The following is a 17,996-nucleotide window of genomic DNA, read 5'->3' on the forward strand; positions in this document are numbered from 1 at the left end:
ATATTTTCAAGGTTCATTTAAATCACTACTTCATTCCTTTTTATGGCTGAATAACATTCTACTGTATGAATACATCACTTTTATTTAACTATTTATTAGTCACTGGTCATTTGATGGACATTTAGGTTGTTTCTACTTTTTGGCTATTATGAATAATGTTGTTATGAGCATTAATGTACAAGGTTTTATTTCTCTTGGGTAAATACTTAAGAGGAGAATTGCTGGGTCATAGAATAGCTCTATGTTTAATATTTGAGGAACAGCCAAACTGTTTTTCAAAGTGGCTTCATCAGTTTACATTCCTACCAGCAGTGTATGAGGGCTCCAATTTTCCCCTATCCTCTCCAACACTTATTATCTATCTTTTTTGATGATAGCCATCCTAAGGTATGTGAAATGGTATCTCATTGTGATTTATTTGCATTTTCCTGATGGCTAATTATGTTGAGCATCTTTTCATGTGCTTGTTAAACATTTGTATATCTTCTTTGGAGAAATGTCTGTTCAGATACTTTGGCCATTTTTTAAATTGTGTTATGTTCTTTTTATTAGTAGATTGTAAGAGTTCTTTATATATTATGGATACAAGTCCCTTATCACGTAAGATTTGCTGATGTTTTCCTCCTATTCTATGGATTGTCTTTTCACTTTCTTTTCTTTTTTTTTTTTTTCGGTACGCGGGCCTCTCACTGTTGTGGCCTCTCCCATTGCGGAGCACAGGCTCCAGATGCGCAGGCTCAGCGGCCATGGCTCAAGAGCCCAGCCGCTCCATGGCATGTGGGATCTTCCTGGATCGGGGCACGAACCCGTGTCCCCTGCATCAGCAGGTGGACTCTCAACCACTGTGCCACCAGGGAAGCCCTTTTTTCACTTTCTTGATGGTGTCTTTTGAAGCACACTTTTTAAATATTAAGTTGGATTTAACTATGTTTTTTGTCATTTGTGCTTTTAGTGTCATATCTAAGAAACCATTTCCTAACCAAAGATCATGAAGATTTACTCCTATGTTTTATAATTTTACCCCTTACATTTAAGTCTATGATCCATTTTGTGTTTCATTTTTGCATATGATGAAGTTGAGATTCACCTTCATTCTTTTGCATGTGGAGATCTAGTTATCCCAGCTCCAATTACTGAAAAGACTATTCTTTGCCCATGGAATTGTCTTGAAATCCTTGTTAAAAATCAATTGACCATAAATATAAGGCTTTATTTCTGCACTCTGAATTTCATTTCAATGATCTGTATGTGTATATTCATGCAAATACCACACTGTCTTGACTATTACAGGTTTATGATAAGTTTTGAAATAAGGAAGTGTGAATCCTCCAACTATGTTCTTTTTCAAGATTGTTTTAGCTATTCTGTGTCCCTTGGCTTAATGCAAACCAAAAAGTATTTTAAAGTATCTCAACAAAATACACCTGGTATCCTTTTGAGATAAGCTTTTTCTCCTTTCCTGGTTGAAATTGATTATGTGGACATGTTCCAATCGTCACAGTGAAAGCTGAGTACTGATTCAAGCAGGGTGAGATAAGACTCAGCTGAGATTAGGCTCCCTTATAAGATTGATGTTTACAAATAAACACAAACCCACAACAATGGCAGCTAGAGAAATTATACAAAAAATATTGAGGAAATTTCCCCAGTAAAAAACAAATTTTTACCTATAAATAATTCTGAATGAAGGCAACAAAAGTCAGGGCAGCTTTTAATAAATTCTTCATATACAGAGGATCACATTCCTACTACACCTATTTTATAATCAGCATATTTTCAATGTACTTACCATTCTAAATGTTATGACATATGGGTTAGCCCATTATATATAGTTTTGTCACATGATTACTTCATGTTTATGTTTCCCTTGCTTCTTTTGATTTCTTTCATTATATTTCTTAATTTCTTCTATCTTCCTCTATCCCAACTCTTGAGCACAGAATAAGTACTCAGTTTAACAAAACGCTGAGTATCTTTTGTGTGTACTCTTCTAGAGAGGTTCTGTGAGGGAAAGCAAATTTCTCCCTGCTATGAAATGGATGAAACTGCTGACCTAGTTTTGGCTAAGGGAAATCACTTTGTTGTAGTTGTCTTTCTTCTCCTTTTGTTCATCAGCTGGCTTTCTGTAATTTCTATCTTCTATGTTGGAATGGTTCTGCCATCTATTTTATCAAAGTTGAATGCAAATTATAGTTGGTATTCAGTTACTCAAAGTTCAGAATCTTTATCAGCTGTATTTCTAGGGTTCCGTAGATTATTGTTCCTGATTTCTTATAGCACAAATGTATTAAAAGAGGTTCTCAACCTCTCTTCTAATGCTTCCTCTATAAAATCTCCATTTCATTCCCATGAGAAGGGTTGTATGAGAAGAGTTCCTCTTTATACAGTGCTATGATGGGAGAATCATGTGTATTATCTAGTGGTGTGCTGGAGTAGCTTTTAGTGGCTTTTGAGAGTCAGTTATTAGCATTTCTTTCCAACTCTGCCCTCACTGATGTCACATCAGTAGCTTGAAGTTGATCACAGTGAGAATATTTACAGCATAGAAATTAGTAAATGCTATAATCAGTCATTTATTTAAAAGAGATGGTTGTTAAAATTTGTCCCCCACTATAATATAAAAAAAATTTTACTTTTGTATTACTTTTTCTATTGCACCATAATATATGCCTCTTGACTGTAGGCACCTCTGGCTTTACAGGATGATCCTCTCAAGTCTGTTTTTTGTGTAGGCAATAAATGAACATTTAAACCATAAAACCAAACACAAATAATAGAAGGGTCCAGGCATAGATTTTGGTTTCAAGTTATTAGTTTACTGCCAAACAGTTTGTGACAATCTTTTAAATAGAACTGAACTGAATTGAACTTGATTCTAATGTCCACTTGCCCAGGATATACTAGCAGTGTGATAAATATCCCTTCTTCCTATATTGTTTTCAGAGAAATCAGTAAAGATACACATTTTTTAAAATGTTTTATCATCAGTAAAGCATTACAAATTTTTGTCAATAAAAATGTCATTAAAATTAACTGAAAATATGAACAGAGTTGCAAACAAAAAATACTAGCTACTTTCAACTTTACCCGGAAAAAATTAGGTTTTATGGAAAGAAGTAACTTACAATAACAAAAATTTATCAGCTAGAAGTTATCTAGCCAAAGGTATTCATTATTTCAGGGGAAAAGGTTGTGCTGCTTTTTAAAGGAAATTATTTTCCTGACCTATCCAAACATTAAAAAAAAGTAGACATAAAGAATTAGAAGAACTACTATAATTTTTAAAAAATCACTGAGTATATTCCTTCTCTGTCTTTGTGATCTTCAGCTTCAATTTGTTTGGGGCTGAGGTTTTTAAGTAAAAAAATTATTGGACTAGATCTGTGACTAATTGGGAGGGACACACTCCCATGGGGTGCAGAATATGGAGGGGGAAGGGCTATATGTTAAAATCACCTGAAGAGCTTTATCTTCCATGTAGAGTTTCTAAAAAATCTCTACCCATCCTGATGTTAAGCATCCCTATCTTGCTGAGTCATTGTTACTTGTGGGAGGTTTCCTTCTCAGGCACAATGAGGCGGTGAACAGACTGAGAGCTAGATGACTTCCTAGTCTGTTCTAGCTCTACCGTTCTATAACAAATACTTTTAGATGAAAATTTATTTATATTCACGGACTGCTATTCCCTCAGCAATCTTTGCAAATCAATTCAGAAAGCAAGCAGCCATACTATTGAAAATAAATCACTATTCAAGTGAAATCAGATAGCAGAAGGAAGTACAATTATTTACTTAGAAATGTATCTGAGGTTTAGATTTATTACTTATTGATATACAAGTCCATCAATAAATTTCAAACCTGTGTATTATTAGGCAAATGTACATTTAACTTCCTATTTACATTTTAAAAAGCATCACTAAAACATGAGTTTGGATATTAGAACAATTTTGTCACTGAGAAACCGCATTAACTTATTCCCTTGCTGCAGGGCTCCCAGCATTGTTGTGACTGAATATTAAGGGCGTCTATGTTGTAATATTACTTCATCCTAGCTATTTACAAAATAAAATGTGATATGCAACATTAATGAGAAAAGGTGAATATAATGAAGAATGCAAAAAAAGCTGACTTTTCAAAAGTTTTCTTGGTAATTGCTTTTTCTTTCCAGCATAGGTTACTGTATATATATATATATATATATATATATATATATATATATATATATATATATATATATATGCACACACACACATACACACACACACAGAGTAGTGTTCTAATAAAAATTTAACAATTGGCTCTCCGGGGGGAGGAATGCCTTGATTTGTAGAGTCAGCCAATTTCTATGTCTTAAATCTTACATGGTAGATTTCAAGCTACAATATGAGGTCAAAAAACTCATAGTTGGATGTATACAAGTGGCTCTCATGAGCTGCAAGAGTCAACTCCAGCACATGGCTATTCTATGTCTCCACATGATGCACACAAATACATCAGACACAAATATGTCATATAATATATATTATACATATGATTTCTCAAAATTAAGCCAGGAATATTTTCCTTTAAAATCATGTTGTGAAAGACTGAATCTATAATCATTTTAACTATAAATTGTTTAAGCCAGTCAACTATAGTTTAGAGCATACGTAGAAGGTAGATAATTTAGTATTGTTACAGGTAGTTGGAATGGTTAAAAAATAGTTTGGTCTTTTCACATACACATAGAGCCTACATGGCATATTTTATAATTAATCATTAACATATTAAACTAAACAGGCATGCAAAAGAAATTGAGGAATATGCATTTCTAAAAATGAATAAATCAAACAACCACCTGAAAGCAGCAAACCTTTATATCTGAAGCATGAGCAAATGCCAAAAGCAACAATTTATGTACTGATACTTGGTTAATTTATCTTCATGGTGATTAATAGGGTGAATAAATATTTATTGGCATAAGAACATACTGAATCGCATACTATATTAAAGTTATAATCCTGTCCTGAATTCTGTCTTTGGAATAGCACCAAGAAACATGCTGAGGGAGGACCTGAGCAGCAATTTTCAAATATTTATCAAGCTACTATTATATGCAAGGCACAACACTCAGGCACTGCATGATACACAAAAGTGAATACATACCATCTTTCTTCTCAGTGAATTTCAATCAATAAGGGTAATAAGACTATGTTTAAAATACAGGTACTAGTAGGACCCATATGAAGAAAAAATTCTATTCTTTGGGAAGATATGAAAAGTATTTTGGAACAGATATAAAAAATATTTTGGAAGAAGGTGATATTCAATAAGAGAATACTTATGAATGGGCAGCATTCCAAAAGGTGGGGATCCAGTCAAGTAAGACAATGGCAATACAGGACCCTAGAATTGGTGTAGTATGAAAGGTAGAAAAATGTGGATTACAGAGGGCTATCCATGTCAGGGAGAGGTTACTAGGCTTAAATTATAAGTGATGCAAAGCCATTGGAGGCATTGATCAGTGGAATTATTGCTCAAACCTATAGTTTTGAAATATCAACTTAGGTAGAGACTGAAGTCTGGAAAATTATTTCAGGAAAACTTCAATCATAACGCTGTTAAAGGAAAGGCATGGTAATTAGATGTAAGACATCCAGCAAACAAAATTTTTAGGATGTAGAAAATGACTCAGTCATAAGGTGAGTATGGAGTAAAAGATCAATCAGGGGTTTCAGGCTGGGAGGCTAAGAAAATAGAGCTGCCATTAATAGAAATGGGAAAGTTGAGAAAAAATTTACTGCTGAGTGGGTGAGTCTAAATAGAGAGGATGTGTTTGATTTTAAACAAATTGAATCTGAATTGGCAGCAATCTCATGCATTCTGGCCAATATTTTAATTTCTCTATGACTAGTTATATTCATCATTAAATATTGTAGTGGAATTCGTTTATTTTCCAGTCATTCTAGAAATAACAAACTGCTCTGTAAACTAGTCTTCGGCTTTATTCACCTTAAATGTATTTCTTGCAAACTTAAAAAGGATTTACTCGGTCAGGACTCAGGTTCATCTATTCAGAGCATGTAGAAATTATTTATGTCAATAGCCTTAGACACTGTTCGGGAAAATTATCCAACACTTGGGATTAGTGCAAAAAATGAGCATGTAACTTTTTAATATCATACTTGAGCTTTTTTTTTTTTTTTTTTTTTGCAGTACGCGGGCCTCTCACTGTTGTGGCCTCTCCCGCCGCATCGGCAGGCGGACTCTCAACCACTGCGCCACCAGGGAAGCCCAATACTTGAGCAATTTTTAACAAGCCCTCCTAAGGGTCATCTGACTGTTTTGTGGAACATAACTTTTTTTGGACTTAATATCTCAATTGATTAGGGTCCAGACGTTTTACAACACTGTAAACTCGTAGAAAGCTGATAAAGTGAAACTCTGTTTTTTTTTTTTTTTCTGCCTGGTAGAAAACATAACCACAAAGATAGGTCTGGTTGCCCTGTAGGACATTTACAAGTTTTGATTTAATTTAGTAATCTTATTTCAGTGTTCTTTTTTCCACAGACTATGTAAATCCTAATTTCTCATATCTTCATGGAACTGCTATTCTGCCATTTCCCTCATTAATGAGTTAAAAGAAACTTCTTCATGCAATCACTTTATTTTTGCATAAGAATTATGGTTTTAATGATTAAAGAATTAGGCCTTAATAACATACAAACTTTGTTCCTTTACCAAATACTTAAACCTTTCTTCATATGGCAGATCATTCATTAATTAATGATTAATTGATCTCACTTGTACCATTTCTAATCCCATTTTTCCCACTCTGAGCTGTACAGTTTACATAAAATGAATCATGGGAATAAGAAGACTTTTGTAGAAGTGTTGTGAAAGTATTGAAAAGAGAATTATGAATTTTTATGTCATCACAGATTAGTTGCTGTGGAGACCTGGTTGGGGCCAAGGGGAAAGTGGAGGAGGAGATGAGCAGAAGATAGGGCGTTCTGGAGTGGGTGGCATGATTCTGAGCTCTTTGTAAAAAGGAAAAAAGATGAATTCATGATAATTTCAAATAAAGATGACACTCTGCTAAACTTGTCCAGTCCCAGCCTGAGATGCTAGGTCACCCTTCACTGGATCCTGGTATTTTGTCTTCTTAATGATTATAAGAAAATATGTTCTGGCCATTATGGGAATTCTTAAGGTAAGGAGTCTTTCTGCCTTAGCAGATGGTACCTTGAGGCTGTAGGATTCAGTCTTTGAGTTCTTTAATCAGCAGCAGATGGAACATGCAGGTAAGTTAGAAGCAGCTTCTACAGACCTGTATTGATATGGATGCTAGGCTGAATAAATAGGGTGGGTAGACTACCAACCCCAATGATTCCCTTAACCCTCTTTGAGGAAAGGGAAGACTTGAGATAGAATTGGACATTGCCTCAAATCTAGAGGTGAGAAACGCAGGTCATACAAGAATTGCATCTGTTTGGGCATCAGAGTGGCTGTGGGTACAAACTAAAGAGCAGTTATAAGTGTGAAGAATTGATTAATTCATTCTACCTGTTTCCCGAAGCAAGTTAAAGTGCATGGTAACCTCCATACCACTATGGAGAAGACTATGGAAGTTCCCTAAAAAACTAAATATGGAACTACCATATGACCCAGCAATCCCACTCCTGGGCATAGACCCTGAGAAAACCATAATTCAAAAAGGCACATGCACCCCAATATTCATTGCAGCACTATTCACAATAGCCAGGACAGGGAAGCAAGCTAAATGTCCATTGACAGATGAATGGATAACAAAGATGTAGTACATATATACAATGGAATATTACTCAGCCATAAAAAGTAACAAAATAATGCCATCTGCAGCAACATGAACCTAGAGATTGTTATACTGAGTGAAGTAAGTCAGGCAGAGAAAGACAAATATCACATGATATCACTTATATGTGGAATCTAAAAAAAATGGTGCAAATGAACTTATTTACAAAATAGAAATAGAGTCACAAATGTAGAAAACAAACTTATGGTTACCAGGAGGGAAAGGGAGGGGAGGGATAAATTGGGAGATTGGGATTGATATATACACACACTACTATACATAAAATGGATAACTAACAAGGACCTACTGTATAGCACAGGGAACTCTACTTAAACCTCTATAATAACCAATATGGGAAAAGAATCTAAAAAAGGGTGGATATATGTATATGTATAACTGATTCAGTTTGCTATACACCTGAAACTAACACAACATTGTAAATCAACTATACTCCAATAAAAAGTATAAAAAAATAAAGATGGAAATGAAAAAATAAAGTGCATGGGAAAAAATTATACATCAAAGGTAGGACACCAGGTCTACTTTCCTCTAAACTAATAATCTGCAGCCTACATTTTTGCCAGCATGATCTAAGTGTTGTTTAAATCTAAAGATATTCTCTTTCTATTCAAAGTGTAAGTCTTAGGAAAAATATACTAGCATTAATAAGTATAAGTAAATTACCTCAAATAATTCTAAAGCACATTAGTAAGATCAGTAAAATATGTATATGTACAAATGTGTGTTAGATTCTGTAGATTGCAAATTGAAATATTTTCTATGCTGACTTTAAGTGGATCTCATCTTGGTTAAGGCTTCAACTATGGTTACATCAACCTTGCTAAGAGTGCAAACGTTAGAGTGAATGAAGGAAAAGGTTTTGGCTGGATGGATTCCTGAACTCTACATTGACTCGGTGGTCAAGAGGGCATTATCGTTCTGAATTTTGATGAGGCACAGTTACCCTTTAACCAGCCCATGTTAACATTTCTTTAAGATTCCTTATTATCTTAAAATAAGTTCTGAAAGAACTCTTGTGCTAGGTCATTATAATCAGAATAATCAGAATGAATGCCACACTAAATATCAAAAGAATAAAACTAAAATCATTTGAGGGAAAAACAGTCATGTGATATTAGTTCATGTGCTCTATTGGCAATGTTATTGACCGCAATCTCTCCTTAAGGCCAAGAAAAATACACGAGTATCGGTTTATTGGTTATTCACTGAGAGTGAGTACCTGAAGGAGAAGGCTGTCCTTTCACAACACCATTCTTAGTCTTTTCTTCTGAATTCATGACTTCCTTGTAAATAAGTTCTGTAAGAAACAGTTATCAGTGTTATAAAAGTCAATTTTCTCCTTAACCCAAAGAGGAGATTCATTAGTTACTGACAAGTAATAACATGTTGATGGGGCTGAGTAAATTACAAACCAAGTGGAATTTCTTTGCTCTTCTATTTCTACATTTTCTTGAAATAACACAGAGCCTGGCAAAAGTAGGTGCTCCATAAAGCATTTGACCAAGAAAATGTATGAAGAGTACACGTTACTTGTTTTCTGAATTCTTTGGGAGATTTCTGATGCATTCTAATTTTATCTCTTATGGATTTTAATGGCTCAGTTTTGAACCTCCATTTTTCTTTTATGTACACTTCCTAAGAGATACACATATTCTTCTTGTGGCTTTATATTGTTACTTTCTATCAGTTTTCCAACTCTTATTCATCTTTTTGCTAGATTCAAATCTTGGATTTGTAAAACTAAACTTGCATAAAATCCAACATTAAAAAATTATTATATTTATTCCCAAACTTGCATCCATTTCTGGCTTTTTCATTACTAGAATTAAAAATATGTATATCTTCATTACTTTTTACTTTATAGCTTTTAGCTACAAATTATTCTGTGCCATTCATTCGTGCTTTGCAATGGCTTACAATTTATATAATCATCATCCTTTACAGGTATTTCTTCAGTTTTTCAGAATTTAGTCTATGTCCATCCTCCTCGAGTGATATTTATACCCTATCACTTACCTAATCATGAACACCTGAGTGCCTTCTGGTCCTTATTTAGATCAAATCAAGTCTTTTTCTGTCTATCATCCTCATCTTTTTTTTTACTTGATCTACTGTTTATACGTGCTTATTCTTCCATACTCTCCAACATGACCTCTTGAACAGGGGATTCTCTTTACTAACTTTATAACACTTTTTGCTCATTCTTACCGGTTGGTTTCCTCTTATATCTTCATTCTGGTATTTTCCTCAATTTTTTTTTTCTTTTCCAAACTTATAATTGTTAATTCTTTCAAGGTTGCTCAAATGTTTCTTCCCTTCAGATCTCCCCTTTATGTTCCTCCTCATAATGACCTAATCATGTGTTATAATCTGCATTTGGCTTTATCATATTTATTCTACTCTGTGGTTATTTATGTTAGTGGAACAATTCTTCTCTACCTTGTCTTACCCTGACTATGACCTTGATCATGCAGTATGTGTTTGAAAAAGTTTTCTTGAAAAAAAAGTTAATTAATGTATTCATTTACTCTTTTCTTACTTTAAAGGAGAATAAGCCACTCAGATACATGAATTTTCATTTAAATTCTCGAGTCCTATAAATCAAGTGAATGAATTTATATATTCACTATCTTTTATTCTATGATGACTAAAACCATCTCAGGCATAATTTTATCCATTTTATGTGATAATTTTATGTATAAACATGGAATGTTTAATTCCGAAATTTTTAATTAAAGTTTGCCCTCCACCATGACAAATATTTTGACAATCAGTACTATTTTTTATAAAGTGTCAGTAATTAATTCCTTTCATTCTTGAGTAAATGCAATACTGTTATTAGTATGAAAAGACAGATGAAGTTTTAGGAGCTTTGAAAATGGTCTAAGAGGATAGCACTTAGAAAATCATCTGTTACTAAATTGTTTTAAAAGGAAAAGCCTTAAAGATGTTTTCTGAGTTTCAATAACGCAAAAGGTACACTTATTTAAGCAGTAGGGTCACCTTTCCATTCTTCAATGGTGTGTTCTCTTTCATCCAGCTGTTTGTCGTATATCTGGGGTGGGGGCTGCAGAATAAAAACAGACAATAAACCTTCTGTAATAAACTAAAAATAACTAAACTCTTACAATGCATGAGAATATTTTGCTATTCATTGATTTTAGTGGTGATCATAATCTCATATAAATTGTGGAGTAATTACAGTGGTACATAAGTTAAAATTTCCCCACAAACTTATGAAGGATTCATTTATATGCCAAATAAGCCAGCAGAATCCAAATCCTGAGAGCTCACTTCCCAAAACCGTCTGATTCAGAACTCAGGTGTAAGCAATTAATATTCAGTCTTTAAAAATCAAACAGGACACTTGATTACAAGGACCAGGAGGCTATTTCCTCCATTCACTAGCCCTATAATAGAACCCTACTAAAACTATCCCAGACTGATAAGATTTTGTTCCATTTTAGACACCTGTGAAAAAGACTCTTTGTTTTTTATTATTATTATTATTTTTACATCTTTATTAGAGTATAATTGCTTTACAATGGCATGTTAATTTCTGCTTTATAACAAAGTGAATCAGTTATACATATACATATGTTCCCATATCTCTTCCCTCTTGCATCTCCCTCCCTCCCACCCTCCCTATCCCACCCCTCCAGACAGTCACAAAGCACGGACCTGATCTCCCTGTGCTATGCGGCTGCTTCCCACTAGCTATCTACCTTACGTTTGGTAGTGTATATATGTCCATGCCTCTCTTTCGCTTTGTCACAGCTTCCCCTTACCCCAAGTCCATTCTCTAGTAGGTCTGTGTCTTTATTCCTGTCTTACCCCAGGTTCTTCATGACATTTTTTTTCTTAAATTCCATATATATGTGTTAGCATGCGGTATTTGTCAAAGACTCTTTAATACCTCTCAACAGATCGTACTACTAGTTCCCAGTGTAAAGAAATATTTAGATCTAATCAATTTTTTGTGTGTGCAAAGCATCATAAAACATCTTTATACATAGCTGTGTGCTCTATATTTAAATGATTTAAGATATTTTCCCCCCTCAGGCAGAAGCAGCTGCCAGTTGTCTAGAGAGATGGGTCACCTTGAACCCCTGAGTGGCCCCTGAGTTAACCCTCTCTAGGAGAAATGATGTGACAGGACCTTTAGTCTAACATTGAATCAGCATTCCTCTTGCTATGAGGAATTTGGACGTGGAAAAAGAGAAATTTTCACGAATCTAGGTGCCTTCCAGGAAGGAAGGTCTCAGATAGATTCCCTAACCTCTTCCTACCAATGTTTGGACCTAGGGAAATCTATCACGGTGACATAGAGTAGCTCCAACTCAGCTCAAGTAACACGGAAAGAAAAAAATCTCTTGGAAAAATAGAGGTGAGAGAGGATAAGTTGAGGAGGTATATTGGCTAATAATGGCTTCAGGGCAAAGAAGAGCTACGAAATGTCTGGTGTCATGAGACAGGGTCCCAGAATTCATGCTGTCCAACACTCCAAAGGCAGCCATTTTTTTGTAAGAAACTAACAGTTACTCAATAAAGTGACTCAGGTCTATTAGGACAGCATCCCTCAAAAATGGCTGTTGTAGGAACACATCGGACAATATCTTCAGAGACAGCTTCTGACTTCTGTGGGAGGTTCTTTGGCCTGGGAGCAGTACCCTAATACCACAATGGTTCTTCTTTACCGCATGCAGAATCTCTGGTAGCCTGAATCACAACAGACATGAATACTCATCCTAGCCCTAATATGCTGGGGCAGCCTCACATACTACAGAAGTAGTTGGATATAAAAATATAAGACTTTGATTAGTCGTGGTAGGGCAATTTAACACAATACTGAATTACTGAGAAACATCTACTGATGAGGCCAGACATTCCTTTAAAACCTGTGATCGCTACTGGGACAGAAGGCTTTAAACCAGCTACTGGGATTCAGATGTGGCTGACTGAGTAGCCTTTACTGAAAGAGCTAAACAGAACAAGACCCCACCCTACCCCATGACACTAGTGAGGACACAGAAACACTGATTATGTAAAGTTAAGGGCACTGGGATGATCGAGCACTGCCCCCAGGACCTGACTGAGGGAGGACCTTCTACCCCAAACTATGAAGAACTTACCAATTATAGGAATATGATGATTTAATGAGTGAATGAGTAAAACAAAGTTATTTTTGAAAATCTGTGAAACTGTCATCTAAGTAAGCTAATGCAAAGCCAAACTCTGGTTATGTAAAGATGCTTCACCAAGTGGTAGATTTTCTGCTTTGCCTCTTCCTGATCTTGTATAAAGCTGTGGTGAGGTCCTCATCTAAGTGGGCCTTGTCCAGGTGCCCCACAGACCAGTGTGCACAGCTCTCAGAGCTCACACCCCACCCAGAGCTCTGTGCATTGTTGGCGCCTCTTCTAACAATAGACTCAGCTCAGGATCCTGTGTGGCTGACTTCTCCTTGCAGTGGACTTTTCCATTCAAGTTTCAAAATTAAACATGGCTCAAGGGTATAGTTTCTGTCAAAGTTCGTAAATGTTATTTTCTCTTTGCAACAGAACTATTTGAGAGAGGTTTTCCTTGGAGCTTCAGCATACAGCTGTTGCTGATGTAGAAAGCACGAAGTAATAGACTCTAACCACAAGCTACAAAGAAAGAAAGCAAAGTACTGAGTCCAAGATTTCTCCTTTCAATAAACCAATGGGCTGCTTTAAACACACTTGCATTATAGTTATGGTTGAAAGGGGTACATGTTCAGGGTTTGTTTGGGTTTTGTTTTTTTTTAAAGAGAGGATTCAATCACCTGCAGTGGAAGAGTACTTCACATAAAGATGTCTTCTACATAAGAATATAAAATAGTAATTGACCAATAATCCAAAGAGAGTAATGTCATATTCAAACACATATATATATGTGCTCAGTCAGCAATTGTCACATGCAGTGGTCTATAATACTCTCTGCCCCTCCCTGCTAAAGAGAAGCTAGTGGTCTACTGGTCTGTTGTTCCTTTTCCCCACTTTATTAAACAGAAAGGATTCTCTCTTGCTAGGTAACAGTCTAAATAAAAAAGAAATGAGGAGTGGGTATCATGAGAAGGGCCTCAGAGAGTATTTTAGGAGAGTTTAGTAGATTAGAAAAATTTGAGATGTGAGAAAATTAAGGGTGAGAAGAAATTAAGAATAATTTATGGAGAGTTATTAGAGCCTATGATTTGCATGCTTTTGAATATTCTTCGAGACTGGAGATTCCCCTTCTACTATTTTGGGAGATTTGGGCTCTACTTCCCTGATTTAAATTCTTAGAGGAATTTATATGGATTGCATAAACAATAATGGATTAGATGTGCTTTATGATGGCACTATATATACATACACTATTTGTTTCAATTAAATAAGATAAACACATGGCCAAATACGAGTCACTATGATTTAGTAAATATTAGAATTAATTAATTAATTTATTAAATTCATTCATTCAATTAAGGTTTGGGGCACCTAGTATATGCTAAGCTATATTAGAAATTGAGATTTCAAAACTGAATAATGTTACTGCTGACCTCAAGGAGCTCACAATTTAGTGGGGTAAGACTTATGCAAAACAGATAATTAATACACAACATGATAAATAAAAGAAATATGTAGGTAGTATATGGGAGCAGAGTGAAGAAACTGTAACAGAACTGTAGCAAAACCTTTTTCTTTTTGGAGTAGGTGACACCTGTACTAGTTCAGTGAGCAAAAGATGTCTTGGATATTGACAAGATAAAAAGGGAGAGAGAAAAAGATGACTCTAGGCCACAGAAGCTAGAGAATAGAATGGTGGTGGTGGTTGTAGTTGTGGTGGTGGTGAGGTTGGTGATGGTATTGGTGGGAGGTGTGCTTCTCTGCTCCAGTGCACACACATGCAAAGAGAACTGGAACCAGTTCTGTTATTATGAATTATAACTTATGTGGTCAGAAGTGACAAGAGATAAGAGCCGTGAATAGAAAAGTAGATGGGTCAGGGAAAGGCTGGATCAAGGATGGATTTGGTTACCATGATTGGAATGAAGACTTCTTCATAATGGGGGAGAAACCACTGAAGAATGCAATAGAATGGTATGGTCAAATTTACAGCTGGATTGAAGAAAAACACAAACTGAATTCAGAGAGAAGAGTCAGGGAGCTGCTGGATGATCTAGAAAAAAATTAAAAGGTCTGACTGGGGTAGGGAAGGTAAAAATGGGTAGAAAATATGGATTCAAGAATACTTAATAAATATTAATAAATAAAATTGGTAGAATTTTGTTTTTGATTGAATGTGATGATGGGAAAGAAGAATGACTCCCAGATTTCTAAGCTGAATAGCTGGACAATGGCAATACTAGTGGAGCCAACTAAAAATATAGAATGGAAAAAGGGAAATGAGCCTAAGTGCTATGTTGGCAGAGATGTCTATTTGATAATCAAATATATGATCTGATGTTCACAGGAATGCTGTTGACTAGAGATGTATAGATTTGAGACTATCAGCAAGAGGTGTTTGCTGAAATCATGGCAGTGGATGAGGTTACCCATGGAGAGTATGCAGGTAGGAAGAGTATAGGGCCGAAGTGGACCCCTAACAGACACCAGAGTTTAAAGGTTGACCAGAGGAAGATAAGTCAAAGAAGGAGGATGGGGGGGGAGAAAGGAACATTTACAGAAATCATGGAGAATGAGAATATTACAATGTTATAGAAGTGATCAGAGTTTCAAAAATAGGAATTGGAAGTTTCTTGGAAATGAAACAAATAAAGCTTTTGGCTTTCAAGGCACCAGAAAGGCATGATAGAAAACATGCTTCTGAAATCCACAAAGGTTTCCAAACCTCAGAATTGCCACCACACCCAGAAAGATCCAGGTCGGCTTTTGGTGGGGTACATCAATATGAGCTAGCACCTAAAACACTGGAACAATACAGAAGAAATATCTTCAATGCTAACATGGATATGGGATATGAATAAAAAAATAAACAAAAAGGAACTGCAGAACAGATTGTGACACTGAAAAAAAAAAAAAGGTAGTTATATGCTCTTAGATCTGCTCTCCCAACTATCTTTGAGGGCTTGATAAATGAAGAACACTCTTCTCCAATTAAGGGAGGCCACTTTCTTTTTTAGAGAAGATACTATATGCTAGGCTCTTTATATATACTCTTACAAACCTCAGGTCAGGAAACTAAGATTCAAAGAAATTTTTAAAAAATATCTTGAAGTCACACAGGGCGAGAGAGAGTCATGGGCATATACACACTAACAAACGTAGTAAGGTAGATAGCTAGTGGGAAGCAGCCGCATGGCACAGGGATATGGGCTCGGTGCTTTGTGACAGCCTGGAGGGGTGGGATAGGGAGGGTGGGAGGGAGGGAGATGCAAGAGGGAAGACATATGGGAACATATGTTTATGTATGACTGATTCACTTTGTTATGGAGCAGAAACTAACACACCATTGTGAAGCAATTGTACCCCAATAAAGATGTTAAAAAAAAAAATATCTTGAAGTCACATAGCTAATTAATGATAGAAATTTGACTAAAAGTTTAATTTAATTTAAAGAATTTAAAGAATAATTCAGAGCAAATAGTAATTGAGTTGAATCTAAAGTAAGGGATAATGAAACAGTATCTAAACAATATTTAAATCAAAATCTTTATAAAACAAGAAATAGAAAAATAAGCAAATAGGGTGACTGTATGTCTAAATTTGCCCAAAACAGTTCCAGTTTGTACTTGCTGTCCTTGCAGTTATTAATAGCTCTCAGCTCCTTCACTCTTATAAGTGTTGGGATGATAATTATGTGAGCATCCTATATGGCAATGTTGAAACATGCATATTAGGGATCTAAGTTATATGGCAATGGGAGGATGGAGAAAACAACTGAATTACAGCATTTTTCTACCACTGACGTCTCAACAATTGCAGCTGTATCCTTTCCTGCTCTAGGACATCATGTTAGCATTTACTTCCATTTTCTCCACTTTTAGGAATGTAAAACTCAGATAAAAAATATGGCTCTTGCCAAAAAAATACATAAAAGAGTATAGTTCTACATAAGAAAATTAGGATTGAGGAATATGGATTTTTGGGGGCATTCTCTTGAGTTCTTACTGCTGGACTGGATTTCTTGATGAAAAGATCTTTTTAATCAGTACCTATTCAAATTCCTAATTGATTCTCCCAAGGTGGAAGTTGCTCTCTCTTGTGACTTCATTTTATATCATATATTTAAGTGATACTTCTTTACTAAGTAAAATGTATGAATTTATTCTTTCCTTAATCTTCAAGATAATCCTGTTTTCAACAGCATCATAGAATGTTAGTGGTGGAAGAGATCTGAGAGATTATCTAGTGCCACCCTTGTTCAATCTGCAAATGAGAATATGAAAACTCAGATCATTAAGTGATTTGTCCATGGTCATAGAGTTAATTAGTGGCAGACTTAGGGATAAAATGTATGATTTCTTATAAGAAAAGATGGAATGAAGGAATCTTAGGGTTAAAGACGTGCTAAACTGAATAATTCAACACTCACAAAAGATTTTCATTAATGACAAATTTGAGCCTACCACTCTGATTTCTGCTCCAATTTTCTGTCAGTCTACACATGTAGCTAGACTTGGCAATTATCACCCAAGCAGTCAACACATATTCTGAAATGCTTTTTGTTAAAATATTTTGGACAACATCAGGACCTCTACACATATGAAAGAGATGAGAACCAGATATGAAAAATCTAAATTGTACATAGTTGTTCCTTTTATTCATCTTTGAGCCCTGAATTAACATTTTTTCCATATCAGTCATGTTCTGACCATATGATAATCATCAAGATGTTGGTGTTTGTTTTCTGTTTCTTTTATCCTAATTAAGCATACAATATGGTTTTGTTCTACTTTTTCTCTGTGTGTGTTTGCAGTCTTGTTGAAAATGCCAATGAAAGCTTTAAATAACATTGTCTTTCTGTTTGTGCATTCTCTATTAATTCAGCAGCTGGATCAAAGAAAATGATATTATGTCCTATTGAAACACGCTTTGTTTTTTCTTATTAACCTTTGCAATTTGAGGATTGCCAAAAGATGTGTGATTCAACCAAGGCTTCAACCAAGAAGACTGAATTTTAGTACAAAGTTAAATCACAAAAT

At 35.2% G+C, this 17,996-nt stretch overlaps 1 protein-coding gene across 6 annotated transcripts in view; it reads right to left on the bottom strand.

The window, feature by feature from the left end:
• MAPK10 (mitogen-activated protein kinase 10) overlaps window positions 1–17,996 on the bottom strand; it is a 617,840-nt gene that overhangs the window by 3,755 nt on the left and 596,089 nt on the right. For all 6 annotated transcript variants that reach the window (XM_079919605.1, XM_079919603.1, XM_079919601.1 and 3 more), the window contains 2 exons: window positions 10,838–10,901; window positions 9,054–9,131 (listed from right to left, as the gene is read on the bottom strand). In XM_079919605.1, coding sequence (XP_079775731.1) covers window positions 9,054–9,131; window positions 10,838–10,901 — 142 coding nt within the window. The remainder of the gene's footprint in view (window positions 1–9,053; window positions 9,132–10,837; window positions 10,902–17,996) is intronic.

This window comes from Stenella coeruleoalba (genome assembly GCF_951394435.1).
Source record: "Stenella coeruleoalba genome assembly, chromosome: 4".
NCBI classification, from domain to species: Eukaryota; Metazoa; Chordata; class Mammalia; order Artiodactyla; family Delphinidae; genus Stenella; species Stenella coeruleoalba.